The sequence below is a fragment of the Galeopterus variegatus genome, unplaced genomic scaffold (assembly GCF_000696425.1).
Source record: "Galeopterus variegatus unplaced genomic scaffold, G_variegatus-3.0.2 Scaffold3461, whole genome shotgun sequence".
Taxonomy (NCBI): domain Eukaryota; kingdom Metazoa; phylum Chordata; class Mammalia; order Dermoptera; family Cynocephalidae; genus Galeopterus; species Galeopterus variegatus.
In genome coordinates this window covers 212,144-226,758 of record NW_007729572.1, presented here as the reverse complement: position 1 = coordinate 226,758, position 14,615 = coordinate 212,144, and the positions used below count along the sequence as shown (strand labels likewise).

The 14,615-nt window shown below is 39.7% G+C and overlaps 1 protein-coding gene across 1 annotated transcript in view; it reads right to left on the bottom strand.

Annotated features, from left to right (window-relative positions):
• Positions 1-12,471: 12,471 nt before the first annotated feature.
• The window catches only part of ADAMTS12 (ADAM metallopeptidase with thrombospondin type 1 motif, 12), a gene marked incomplete at its 3' end in the record, with an annotated part of 15,877 nt that continues 13,733 nt past the window's right edge, over positions 12,472-14,615 (bottom strand). The window contains exon 2 of the mRNA XM_008585123.1: positions 12,472-12,833. Coding sequence (XP_008583345.1) covers positions 12,472-12,833 — 362 coding nt within the window. The remainder of the gene's footprint in view (positions 12,834-14,615) is intronic.

The window sequence follows — 14,615 nt, the reverse complement described above, 5'->3', positions numbered from 1 at the left end:
AAAAACCTATTTATCAAACTTGAATCTCTTCATTAGAATGGTTGAATTAACTAGTTGAATTAGCAGAATTAACTAGTAAAAGAGAGAATCCTTTCCAGAGGAAAGATGTAAAGCATTTACCAATACATCTCAAATCCTTCCCTGGCCATTGTCAAGGCAATTATCCTCACAACTTTCCAGACAGAAAAGAATATCTGCTCAGAAGGGAAATGGGACATTGCCCACTCCCCACCACCACCCGTCCTCCAAGTTGAGATGAGCTGTCTGTTCTGATGAAATTCCAAATAGTTATTGTCAAGGATGCTTTTACATCTTTCTCAGTAACCCTAACTGATTTCATCCATTTACTCTGCACCATAGGTTCAGGTAAAACCTCTTCTTGTCGATTTATTCTGCGTTAGCTATCCTCCTCCTCCTACTCTTAATACACATGTGCACAAGTGCACGCACACTTGTGTACGCACACACACACGCACACACCGTAGTCTGCCCCTCGACCTGCAATAAACTCCAGCCCATCTGGAAGTTCTGCCACAAGTAGCCCATATCTAATGTTCTTTCCTTATCAAGCTATGCAGAGATTGGAAAAGAGATAAGAAACTGCTGACTATCCTTAAGACTTATTTTAGCTAACATCTGAATCTACTGTGTTTCTTCCGCTACAAATGTGCTAAGGAAAAAAGCCAGTAAAAATAACCAAAACAGGGCAAACCCCAAGAAAGAGAAAGGAAAGCCAAAGAGAAAGCCCAGAAAACCCACAACCAGGAAAAAAAAAGTCAGTCCTTAGAGATAAGCTGAGAGTGTGGAAGAACCAGAAAGAGAAAAATTCAGCTGCAAACTTAAAAAAATGTTTTTAAAAAGGCTTGCTTGAGAGGAAGCCTGCTTCAAAGACAGACAGTCATATCTGATGACCCAGTAAGAGGCTGTGGAAGTTGTACCTTGTAAAATTGTGAGACCCATTCCTTATGGCCAAAGCAGAAATCAACTGAGGGAAAAAAATCCAGAGAAAAAATCTGCCTGTAAACAGGGTGCTGGGGGGTGAGTGGACAGTGGATTGGAAAAGAAAGAGGGGGAATCAAGGACACCAAATGGGACCATTCCGTATGAAATTTTATATCTCTGATACATATTTTTCTCAAAATAGTTTACCCTCCTCCCAGCCAATTGAACCGTAGAACTATGAAGGAATGTCTAAACGGAAACTTGCAGTCTAAAAGTTAGAGAAACTGGGTCTAGTGGGAGGACAAGTGTAGGAAAGTCACTCTTTTTAAATAAATCTCTAAAATATCTCAAAGAAGGATATAAGCAAATCCAACAGGTCCTCTGACTCCCAAATCCAGCAGAATTGCTCTGTATGAAAAGCATGTCAAACTTCCACCTAGATTGCCTGATTAAAAATAAATCAGTCATGTCGTACTGAAGGATCACCTCCAACAACCAAGTGAAACATTTTTTCAGTTACAGAAAATAAAACCCAGGCCTTCTGTTTTCTCATTTTTCAAAGTCCTTATTAATAACTCTCAGACAATGGAGATGTTTTTGAAAAGAACTAGATCTCTCCAATATTTAAGCTCCCTAGACCTATGATTAATCCTGGGTCAAAAAGAACATAAATCTTAATATGTGAACGTCTAGAGGGAGACTCTGGACACCTAATTTTCAATTTCTGTAATAAAAACAGAAATGAGATTCAAAGTAAAGTCTCCAGAGAAGAGATATACAAGAGAAGAAAATAACATCTCTGTGCTGCATTTGCATAGACCCTCGAGCGAAGTCATTAACCCTGTGATAGAGCATCCGGCCTGTCTTCCCCCATAACAGGTCACACTGCATTCCTTCTGCACCATCCCTGGACCACAGGGAGGGCTGCTGATTCAGCCAAAGGAAGAAAACAGTGCTGCTTCTCAAAGTACAAGTTCTTCACTCTCTCCCTCCTACCTCCAATCCATCATGACAAGAGCTCACAAAACAAACCTGATGAACTGAAAAGTAAGCAGAAAGACAAAAAAGGAGGAAGGGAAAAAACCTCATATTTCCAAGCCTGCAGCACAAAGCTAGCGAGGAGAGGAATTTCCGCCAGCCAGAGGCTCCGCTCTAATGTCTCATGTCTGAGTAAGCATGGGTCTTACCAGGCAACCCCCAAAGGTCAGGGGTCAGAGAGAATTCCTCAGCCTGGGAGCAAAGTTAGGGGATAAACAGAGCATTTATTTCCCCTGGTGAGGAACAACAAACCCTGACACACAGGCATCCTGCAACTCAGATGAGTGGTTTTTGCAAATGAGCCACAAAGTTCTGGATCAGGAAGCAAGGGGAGCAGCGTCGCTGGGCGAGTTTTCCCACACAGCTCTGCCAGTGGACTTCACTCCTCGGTGGCATCACTCCAGGAGTTCAAGAATGAGAGGGCACAAACGGTTGCATTCTTTGATTGTATGGAAAAGGAAGCAGCAGGACTTTCCATCAGGACCAAGAACTGAACTGCTCTTGAGGGAATGATGCAGTATGAAGCACATCCCTCTCTCAGTAGCGGTGCCATCATATGGCACAGATTTTTGAATGCCACTAACCCTCATTTGTTGCATTCACACAGCAAAATACAGAGAATGTTTAATCCTTGCACATCTGGAAATTAGAATCTAACAAAATTTAAAGAGTTCGAATTACTGTAACAGCGTATCCTAGCACAAATTGATATCTTGCTGGTTAGAAGCTAGAAAACTATTCCAAAGTTCCACATTCCGTGGAGAGGAGGACTAAATTTCTTTTTGGAGCAGATGTTTCATTTGTTCTGGTGACAGAAATAAAAGTCCTCTTCACCTCAATGCAAAGGTGGTTAAACAAGGAAACAATAGTCATATTCACCTACAAACATGACTACTGGGTGTATATTTCAGCAGAAATGTGTCACTGAAGTTTTGGATATTTGCACGGGAGAAATGTTTTTTTCTCTATGCATATTTGTAGAATCTGAGTCTTCATGTAATTGTGTCTTTTTGAGAAGGCATCCCCCCTTGTGTTCCAGCTCAAACAGTTGTCCATTGGAGATCAGAAGTAAAGACCCCAATGGTTTCAGGAAACAGATGCAGACACACTCTTCACCATGAAACAAAGGAGAGGTTGGGGAAGGAAATTGGTCAGCACTTGATGCAGCTCAATGGAAAAGAATCTGTTGATTAATGCACAGCCCACACCCACACCTCCTGCACTGTCATTTGAGATTGAATAACTTTGGGAAACATGTTGGTGATGGACTACTGAGGCTTTGGGAAACATGCTGGTGATGGACTATTGTGTTCTCAGGTGATTGTCACCTGGGGCTGCAAAACTAAGCCAAATCCTGTGGGTTGGGAGCTCAGTGGCTCCTGCAGTCACACACATCTGTGCAAATTGCAAGAAGGCATGCAAGGGAGGCAGATAGAATTGCAAAAGGTGCCCCTCCAGACAGATGAATTTTTAAAAGTACCTCATCCAGGAATATGAATTATAAACAGGTGCCCCACTTTGGGAAAAGAGGTTTATAAAAAGGCCCCTTTTCCTCCTGCAGCCAGAGTTTGGTTCATCTGGCAGAGCGTGAGCTGGGCCTCCACTGCCCCTCGATGGAACACCTCTGCAGGGTGTGCCATGCACAAACCCCACAGCGCATGTGGCCCAAAGAGAGCCCTCAGATGCGGTTTCCCCTGAAGTGAACAGATAGTCCTTGAAAGAAACAAAGCCTGGAAAGAAATACTGAAAACAAAAATGCTCTGAGACTGGGATGGATGAAAAGACAGACAGACAGACAGACGGAGGAAATTTTCTCCTTTCTCGGAGGTCTCATGATTGAGCCCAAGACTCAAGGAGAGAAATATGTTTCAGTACATCCCTTAGCAGGGAGAGTGCTGGTAAGGTGACCTTGCTACATACCAAAAGGCCAGTACTTGGTTGGAGACCCTCTTGAAGTTCAACCTAGACTCTGAGCATTCCCAATGTTAGTAAAAGATTTAGGTTATCATTTGGGTTGTACTTCCCTTCCCTTTATGTGCAAATCTTCAAAAAAGTCTTACTGAAAATTATAGTTTGGACTCCAATGTGCTTTGCAAAACTAAAGAAAGGCCTTGACCAGGCTCAGAAGAGAGTTGCAAAGATGACAGCAGTGTCTTTTGTGAAATCAGCATTATGGTGGCGGTCACCAAGTTCTAAGAGTGATGAACCCAGGAGGGCCACATAGCAGAGGCAACATGATGTGGAGCCAGCACCCTGGGAATCCATCAGAAGTGGCTCAAGGGACCATTGAAGCAAATTTCATCCTAGCAGTCAATATAGGGGGATTCAAGACATTGTCTGGGTAGATGAGGAAATGTCATCTCATTTTGAAGCCACAGGGTGGGAGGGTATACAGGAACCTGGAGCAGTCTAAAGGCTAAATGCTGAAATAAACACATTCACTCACCCAACCAGTATTTACTGAGTATTTATTATGGAATGTAGCTAAACAAGTGTGAACAAAACAGTGAAAGTGAAAGAAAAATTAAGCAAAAAAGAAACAAGAAAATATCAGGTACTGTAACTACTATAAGTTATTTTTAAAAATAAAATAGGCAATGTGATAGAATACTAGAGGAATCCCCTTTAGATCATGTGGCAAGGGAAGACCTTAAGCTGGGATCTAGAGACAAGAATGATCAGCTATGTAGAAATCTGAGGGAAAAGTGTTCTAGACAGAGGGAAAAGCATTTCCAAGAGTCATGAGGCTAAAATGTGTTTGATACATTTGAGAAACAGAGAAAAGGTGTGGCTGGAGCATGGTGCAGGAGGGGAATGTGGTGGGAGAAGAGGGCAGGGAAGTGGACAGTGACCAGATCAGAGAGAGCCTTGGAAGCCAGGGCGAGGTGTTCAGATTTCATTCTACTATGATAGGAAAATCAATAGAAGATTTTAAGTAGAAGAGCGGCACTGTTCTATAAATGTGTTCAAAAGACCAGTTTGGCCACCTTGTGGGAAATTACTTCTAGGGAATTAAGAGAATAGGCAGGGGGAACCACTTGGGAGGTCAATGTAGGGTCCAGATGGGAGAGGATGGTGACGAGGACTAGGGTGGGGTTTCTCAACCTCAGCACTATTGACATTTAGGACCATATGATCCTTTATTGTGAAGGGCTGCTCTGTGCATTTAACAGCATCTCTTACCTCAAGTCACTGGAAGCCAGAATCAACCCCCAACTCTCCAGATATGACAGCCAAAAGTGTCTTCGGACATTGTCAAATGTCCCCTGGAGGGCAAAACTATCCCATTTGAGAATAACTGGACTAGGATGTTAGCTATGGAAGTGACAAGATAGGTAGATTCTGAACATGTTTTAATGGAAGAGCTGACAAGATTTGCTGATGAGAACAGACACAGAAACTATCCCATTTGAGAATAACTGGACTAGGATGTTAGCTATGGAAGTGACAAGATAGGTAGACTCTGAACATGTTTTAATGGTAGAGCTGACAAGATTTGCTGATGAGAACAGACACAGAGCAAATGCATTCTCTGACCCAAGGAAGAGAAAAAAATACAAGGCAATTATTTGACTCTACTTAAGAGCCCCATTCTCTATTCACATTAGCTACCCTATAGTGGCATAGTCCTGATGGCCCCCAATGACAGGCCACCCAGTAGGTGATACATATAAGGGTAATGGGATGGCAGATTTCTTGTGAAAAATGCCATCAGAGTGGGATTTAGGTTTCCTCCCAAGGAAGCTATCTAATTCTCACCATGATAAAGGAGGTAGGACCAAGGATCATGGAACCTTCCGTTCTATCAGTCCACCTGGAAAAGTCTCATGGGCAGAAGTGGAAGTCCTGGAAGCCCCTTGTGACTTGACAGAGGAAAGACAAAAGATCTTATTATCTAAGATTATCTTATTATCTAGCATTATCTACGAGAGTGAAAGTGATGGGTTTAAAAACTTAGAAGCTTCTTCTTGAAATTGGTCTAGGCAATTATTTTTTGGAGATGACACCAAAAGCACAGGTAACAAAAGCAAAAGAAACAAAAAAAAAACTCAAAAAAGGCAATCCATGGGGACTGGAAGAAATTTGGAAACCATGTATCTAATAAAGAGCTAATATCCCCAAAATAAAAGAAACTTATATAACTCAATGGCAAAGAATAAATAAATAAAAATAAAATTTGAAAAACCATACAAATACACACCTAAATGACCCAAGTAAAAACTGGGCAAAGGACCTGACTAGACATTTCTCCAAAGTAAATATACAAATGGCCAACAGGTATATAAAAGGATCTTCAACTTCACTAAATATCAGGGAATGCACATCAAAACCACAATGAGACGTCTCTTCACACCTGTCAGCATGGCTATTATGAAAAAGACGAAAGATAACAAGGGTTGGAAAGAATGCAGAGAAAAGAGAACACTTGTATACTATTGGTGGAAATATACATTGGTACAGCCATTACGGAAAATGGTATGAAGGTTCCTCAAGACCTAAAAATGGCAAAGAAATAATCAATTCTTGCAATGACAAATATGGTATTTACCCTGATTTGATCATCACACATTGTATATATGTATTGAAATATAACTCTGTATCCCATAAATATGTACAATCAATACATGCCAATTAAAAAATAAATAAACAAACAAACTAAAAATAGAATTGCCATAGGATCCAGCAATTCCACTTCTGGGTATATATCCAGAGGAATTAAAATCACTATCTGAAAGAGGTATCTGCACTCCTATGTTCACTGCAGCATCATTCACAATAGCCGATATATAGAAACAAACTAAATATACATTGACATATGAATGGATAAAGAAAATATTTTATTTTAAGGCTGGATTGATTTAACATATATATAAATATATGTATATAATTATACGTTTTTATATATTATATATTTATATATATAATTAAGCCAGCCTTTAAAAAGAAGGCAATTCTGTCATTTGTGACAACATGGATGAACCTGGAGGAAATTCTGTTAAGTGAAATAAGCTAGATGCAGAAAGACGAATACTACATGATCTCACTTCTATGTGGAATCTAAAAGAGTCAAACTCATAGAAGCAGAGTAGAATAGTAGTTGCCAGGGTCTTGGGGTAGACAGAGATGGGGAGATGGACGAAGGGTACAAAGTTTCAGTTATGTGAGATGATTAAGTTCTAGAAATGGAATGTACAATAATATAACTAGAGTTAACAACACTGTATTGTACAAGGGTGTTTCAAAAAGTTCATGGAAAGATTAATGCTATCTTTCAATTCAATTTTTCCACAAACTTTTTGAAGTACCTGCGTACACTTGAAATTTGCTAAGAAAGTAGATCTTAAGTGTTCTCATCACAAAGTAAAAAAAAGAAAGAAAGAAAGAAAGAAAGAAAGAAAGAAAGAAAGAAAGAAAGAAAGAAAGAAAGAAAGAAAGAAAGAAAGAAAGAAAGAAAGAAAGAAAAGAACGAACGAAAGAAAATGATAACTATGTGAGGTGATGGAACTTGATTGTCGTGATTATTTCACAATGTATATGTAGAGCAAATCATCAAGTTGTACACCTTAAATAGATACAATTTTTATTTGTCAATCATAACTTAATAAAGCTGGAAAAGAAAAAAACTCAGAAGCTTCAAAGCAAAGGGATCTTAATAAGTGTTACAGTTATGACATAACGTCTTTAATGTTCCCTGAGAAACACACAGAAAAATTGGAATTACATTTAACTACTTCTGTTTTTGTTTAAGATACGACACCAGTATTGGGTCAAATGATACCTTGGAATTTACTCAGGTTACAAAGAAGTTTTAAAGGCTTTATCTATTTCTCAACCACCAATGACCAAGATAGACTTCAGAGCAAAGAAAATTACCAGAGACATTATACAAAAATAAAAGTGTCACTCCAGCAAAGATATACAGCTATCTTAAATGTGTATGCACCCAACAACATAGGTGCAAAACATGTGAAGAAATTGTGATAGAACTGAAAGGAGAAATAGACAAATCCACAATTAGAGTTGGAGGCTTCAATATTTCTCTCTCTCAACAAATGATAGAACAACTAGATAGAAAATCAGCAAGAGTAGAGTACAAGAAATCAACAATACCACCAACCAATAGTATCTAATCAACAAAACTCACATTCTTTTCAAGTGCCCGATATAGACTATATTCTGGGCCATAAAGTAAATTTCAAAAAATTTGAAAGATTTGAAGTCATACAGACTGTGTTCTCTGACAACAATGGAATTAAACCAGAATTCATTTTTTAAAAAGATAACAGAAAAATCTCTAAACACTTAGAAACTAGACAACACTTCTAAATAATATGGATCAAAAAAGAGAACTCAAAAGAAATTTTAAAATGTATCGAACTGAACAAAATGAAAATGCAACATACCAAAATTTGTAAAACACAGAAAAAGCAATGCTCAAAGGGAAATCTAAAGCACAAAATACTTACATTAGAAAAGAGGAAAAGTCTTGAATCAATAATAAACTCAAAACAAGTAAAAGGAAGAAAATAATAAAGGTAAGAGCAGAAATCAATAAAATTGAAAACAGAAAACAATAGAGAAAATCAATAAAACAAGAGAAGATTCTTCGAAAAGATCGATAACATTGACACCTCTAGCAAGACTGACAGAGAAGATACAAGTCACCAATGTCAGAAATGAAACAGAGAATATCGCTATAGGATCTGCAGACATCAATAGAATAAAAGAATAATAGATTTACACACATAAATTTGACAACTTAGATGAAATAAATTTCTCAAAAAACACAAACTACCATAGCTCCTCTAATATGAAATAGAAAATTTGAATAGCCCTATAATGATTAAGAAAATCAAATTCATAATAATAAAAAACTCCCAAAAAAGAAACCTCCAGGCCCAGATGTTTTTACTGAGAATTCTATCAAATTAAAATAAAGATAATTAACATCAACTCTACACAATCTCTTCCAGAAAACAGAAGAGGATACACTTCCCAATTTATTTTATAAAGCTAATATTACCCTGATACCAAAATCAGACAAAAGCAGTACCAAAAAAAAGAAAAAAACTACAAACCAATATCCCTTATGAATATAGACACAAAATCATTAAGAAAATATTAGCAAACAGAGTTTAGCAGTATATAAAAAGAATTATACACCATGATCAGACATGCAAAACTGTTTCAATATTTGAAAAATAAATCAATGCCATCTTACTTAACTAGAAAACAAAAGAACAAATGTGGCAAATTTGTTTGGGCACATGAGAAAATAAATAACTTGAAGCCAACCAAGTGGGGTGTTCACAGGAAGGAAAAAACTCATTTGGCTTTTGGTGCCTTTTTTATAACCATTTGTTACTTGTCTAATTAGGTGTGAAAAGCTCCATAATAATCCCTGTGGAGTGTTTCTTCTGGTAAAATCATTTGATGGTTTGGATGTAAAAATTCTCCATCACCTTGTAAAAATACTCCATCTCTACCACTTTGGGCTCCTATACTTAGCATGAATCTGAAAATATCTACATGCTGGTACTCACTGCTTCTTGGGGCCATTTGAAATTGAAAGGGTCTCAGTATTCTATTCCCATGCCTGGAGTAATGCTAAACAGTATGCAATTTCCCTTAGAAAGCACAAGATGAAAGTAGGGACCAAATGGGAGCAGCAGTTCTCACCCCTAGCAGCAGGAATCACCCAGGGAGAACCACTACTTTAGAGAAATACTGGCTAATTCCACCAGTTAACACCCACTAATCCAGTGGTTGGCAACGCAGCAGTTCTCACCCCTAGCAGCAGGAATCACCCAGGGAGAACCACTACTTTAGAGAAATATTGGCTAATTCCACCAGTTAACACCCACTAATCCAGTGGTTGGCAATACCTATTTCATATTAGAATCTCCTGGAGAGCTTTTAAAATGCTGATCCTGGGCTCCACCTTTAGGCCAATTATATCTGAACATCTGGGGCATGGGGTTGGGGCACGGGTACATTTTTAAAGCTATCCAGGTGATCCTAACATTGAACCAGGGTGAGAACAACTGCTCTAGTTCAGTAGTTCCTAAATTTCAGTTAGTATCACAATCTCCAGGAAAGCTTATTCAAACATAGGTTTCAAATAGGCAAATCTACAGAGACAGAAAGTAGATCAGTTGGCTCCCTAGGACTGGGGGATGAGAGGATGGGGAGGTGACCGCTAAGGGGTATGGGTTTCTTTGGGGGCTGAGACTTTCTAAAATTCATTGTGATGATTGTACAAGTCTGTGAATATATTTAAAGACATTGAATTGTGCTCTTTAAGTAGGTGAATTGTACATATCTGAATTATATCTCAATAAAGCTTCTAATACACACACACTCAGAGGTTTCTGCCCACCCTTGGAGATTCTGATGCACTAGGTCTGGAGTGGAGCCCAAGAATTTTTCTTTTTAAGGAGCTCCCAGGTGATAGTGATTCTGCAGGTCCACAGACCATACTGCTCTAACCCACAGAAAGGCACACATATTTAAACTTTCTAGGGTTTTAAGAGCATGATAATGTTTAATTGTCAGGGGGTTGTTTAATGTCAGGGACTATTTCTTCTGTTCTCCTGATCATAGAGGATCAGGTTGCCCCTGATGCTTCCAGGATTGTCTCATAGAGATGAGAGCCAGGATTGTAAAGGGATGAGGTGAACCCAGAGTGAGACCAGAAAGTGAGGACCGTGATGCCAGGGTGCACCCCCCAGTTCAACTGAGCACTATAGGAGGCCAGAGGAGAAGAAGAAAAGAAGAATAGAAAACCATCTTGGTTCTGTGTCATGTGTTGATATTGTGTCATGACCTAATGAGAAGGAAATGATAAATACCTACATATGAAAATCCAGATTTACAGAAAAAGGCAAAGCAAGACTTTCCATTCATTTTACAAAGCAATTCATCCCTAGAGATCCTTCAGAAAATTTAAACTATTGTATAATGTTTTACATGAATTTTCCCACAGTATTCCAGCAAAGCCAAACTATATAGATACAGGATAAACAGAGTTTCTACATCACGCAGAACAGAAATTCTCAGCAAAATGAGAGCCATGACAGGAGGACTGGGGACAGTGCTTTCTGTAGGAATGCCAACACCACTAGTGGCTTTGTTCTGCAAACCAGCTCTGGCACGGGTGCCAAGGCTGACACTGGACTACACCATAACCACCTTCTGGACTCTGGAATCTCTCCACCTGCGGTCACTCCCTGCCACACATCGTTAGTGCGGTCACTCCCTGCCACACATCGTTATTGCCTGCCTCCTACTCAAGCATGAGAAAAACCTCTAAACAACTCAACGTAATTCCTAGTTTGCCATTCAGTTGCTAGTGAGGTTGTCACTTGCTGATGCTAGAAGTAAAAGGAAATAAAGGGACCAAACTTTTTTTTAAATTCAGGTTTAAATATTAAAAAATAAACTTAAGTCACATTTTGTGATGTAGCATAATAGGAGAAAGACTTGGACTCAAATTAACTTGCACAGTAAAGTTATGCAATAGCTAAAAGCTTCCTCATCTGCTAGAAAAAAAAAGTTAGGGAGAGAAAAACAATGTACATAAACCACATTATAAATCACATATTCCAGTGCTTGGCTTATTAGAAAAATAAAAAATAATAATAATACCAGCCAACATTCATTGAGTGTCTTTTACTTACTAAATACTCTTCTAAGATTTATATTTCCATTAATTCATTTAATCCTCACAATACTCTATTACAGGGATCAGGAAACGTTTTCTGTAAAGGCCAAATAGCAAATATTGTTGGCTTCACAGGCCAAACAGTTCATATCCCAATCACTCAGCTCTTCTCTTATAGTTCAAAAGCAACCATAGACATCATGTAAGTGCATGGACATTTCTGTGTTTCAATAAAACTTTATTTATAAAAATAAGAGGTGGATCAGGTTTGGCCTGTGGGTCACACCTTGCCAAACTTGCTCCATGAGACAGGTACTATCATTATCTCCATTTTACAGATGAAAAAAATAGAGACACAAAGAGATCAACTGACAGCCCAAGGTTTCACATGAAGTCTGATTATGAAGTACACATTGTCAACTATTTAATCATAGCAGCTGCTGATATCACCATTGTTATTAGTAAGACTCTTAGTCCAAATCCAGGTTTTGCTAATTCAAAAGGTGCTGGCCAACAGTCAACAATACCCTCAGAGCCGCCTCAGAGGCTGAAGATCTAACTCAAATCCTCCCTCTTTCCCCTGGATGTTTCTGGTTGGAGTTTTCTCTGCCTCCTTTAAACCCTCAGTGAACTTACTCTCTACACCTCCAAGATGCATTGCCTTTTATTTATTATACACTTTCTCCCCAACCCCTTTGGAGGCTGTAATCATCACAGGGGCTCAATTCATATGTATTAATGCATCTGTGAGCCTGTTAGTAATGGTCTACGGGGCTGAGCTGCTAGGACCTGGGGCAGAGAGGGAGGTGATGGACCCAGGCACTCACCAATCCATAGCAGGCACTGAGGGCTGCTGTCCCAATTCTGGTGCCCTGCTGTAGAACTGTGCCCCTGAGATGGCAGCGGGGGGCTGAGGAAGCCATCATCTCGACACGGGAGAGGTTCCCGTATCTCTTCTCCACGATGTAGCTACTGGAAAGAAATCCCCGATTGACCGTCAGGTTGAAAAACAGGTCCTTCTCCTCGTGCAAAATTCTATAATACACTCGGTCTTCTGAGCCATCCAAATGTCTCTTCCTCCTGCTGCTGGTGCCAGGATGGTGCAAGCCATACGAAAGAAAATGCCCACTGGCATCTACTCGGACAGGAGTCACCACATGGTATTCTGGCAGGGCCTTGATAAAATGCTCTGAAAGAAAAAGAGACAAAGAATAAAATAGGGAGATCCATGCTGAGCATGCAGCAAGGCAAAGCTAATTCCATTTAGAACTTAGAATCTAGCGTTGACTGCAAAATCCCACTGTTGCCTTGAAGTTTAGAGATCCTTTCCACCATACAAATACCATCAACATTAAAGTCCCTGAACAGCTCAAATTTACGCCATGCTCCCTGCTCGGTGACATGTAACAGTCTTAGCTGACACTAAGGTATAGCTCTGGATATCAGATGTTTTACCAGAGACGAATTAAGATGAGAATTAACTCATGAGGAATACTGTTAGGAAAGGGCAAGATCAGCATGACGAACAGGAACATTTCAAGTCCAGAATTCATAGCACAAGTCACAGAGCTTAACTGTTTATTATAAGGTGTTTAAATGCCTCAGGAAGTTCCCATTAAATCAGGTTAGAGGGAAAAAACAGAAACACAGCAAACCTACCATATACACACTGACAAACCTCACACTAATTACAGCATAGGAGTGTTTCATAACGCAGCAAAGGGTGCTTAAAAGAACTTGGGTTTTTTTTTTTTTTTTTTTCTGTTTTAAAATTTCCTATTCTCCCTGAACCAGTACTTTTGTAAAAATGCAGCACACATATCACAGCGGCATCAGACTGCTGTAAAAGTTTTTATCTGCTCTCTCCGTTTTGGTTCTTCTCTTGTGGGCTGGCACCAGTCTGTGAGCCACCATTCAGGTAGCACTGGCCTAGAAAACATTTCAGAAAATAGTGCTAGGAAGAGAACCAAGTAGAATTATTCTGTGAAATAATTAAGATAATTTCCTAGAAAAGCAAGTAGAATTATTATTGTTTCACCACCAGTGAATTACTGTGCTGTGTTAATTTCCATGCCGGGACTGAGACTAGACCATCCTGAAGCAAAACAAACTAGTGCCAGGTTACTCTGTCACCTTCTCTTGGGTGTGTCCCTCATCATGGTTCTGCTCCCACCCACCACTCCAGAATAGCAGCCACCTCACCAGCTGTGTTATTTGCACCTCAAGCCTGACCTGACACCATTGGCCACACAATTGCTATTTTTATAGCTCTGTTCGCTGCCCGTATCTCCATTTTGCACCCTGTGTGATCCCAGTGAGTCCTCAGCTGCAGTGATAGATTCTTATTCTGCTCTTCTTCTGGGGGACCTGTCTGGCATAACCCTTCCTTGCCTGGTCCCTTTCATCCCTGGTGGTTCCATACTTGCAAAAGTGGTTGACGGAGTCTCTCCTAGTGCCTCGTAGGGCCTTATGTGCCCTGCCTAACTCTGTTTCAGCGTTAAGCTAATATTCTAGCACTCATTTATTCTCATCCCAATAAATGGGTATTTTTAGAAAACATGATAATAATGAACCCTTCTGTATAAAACTTCAGGCACCCCTTGGTACATCCTTACAGGATGACTTGGCTTCCTGAACTTTGAGTTTTTGTCTGTTCTTGCTGGTACTTGAACACTTTATTTCTAGCTCAGGCTCAGAATTTGAAGTGGAGAGGAGGCCTCATGCGTTTGTGAGCTCATATGTTCTCAGTTTGCCAGGGAACCTCTGTGCAGCATTGTTTGTGCTATCCTCTGAGGGAAGCAGGGTCGGGTAGGGGCTTAAGTGCAAGCTTGGAGGACTAGGCAAACCTGAAAGGAGCTGGGCTGTGCCTTTCACCAGCTGCATGACTTTGGGCAAACTGGTTAATCTTTTGAGCCTCTGTAAATTGCAAGTAATAGTAGAGCAAATTCCAGGATTAAATGAAATGCTTGGT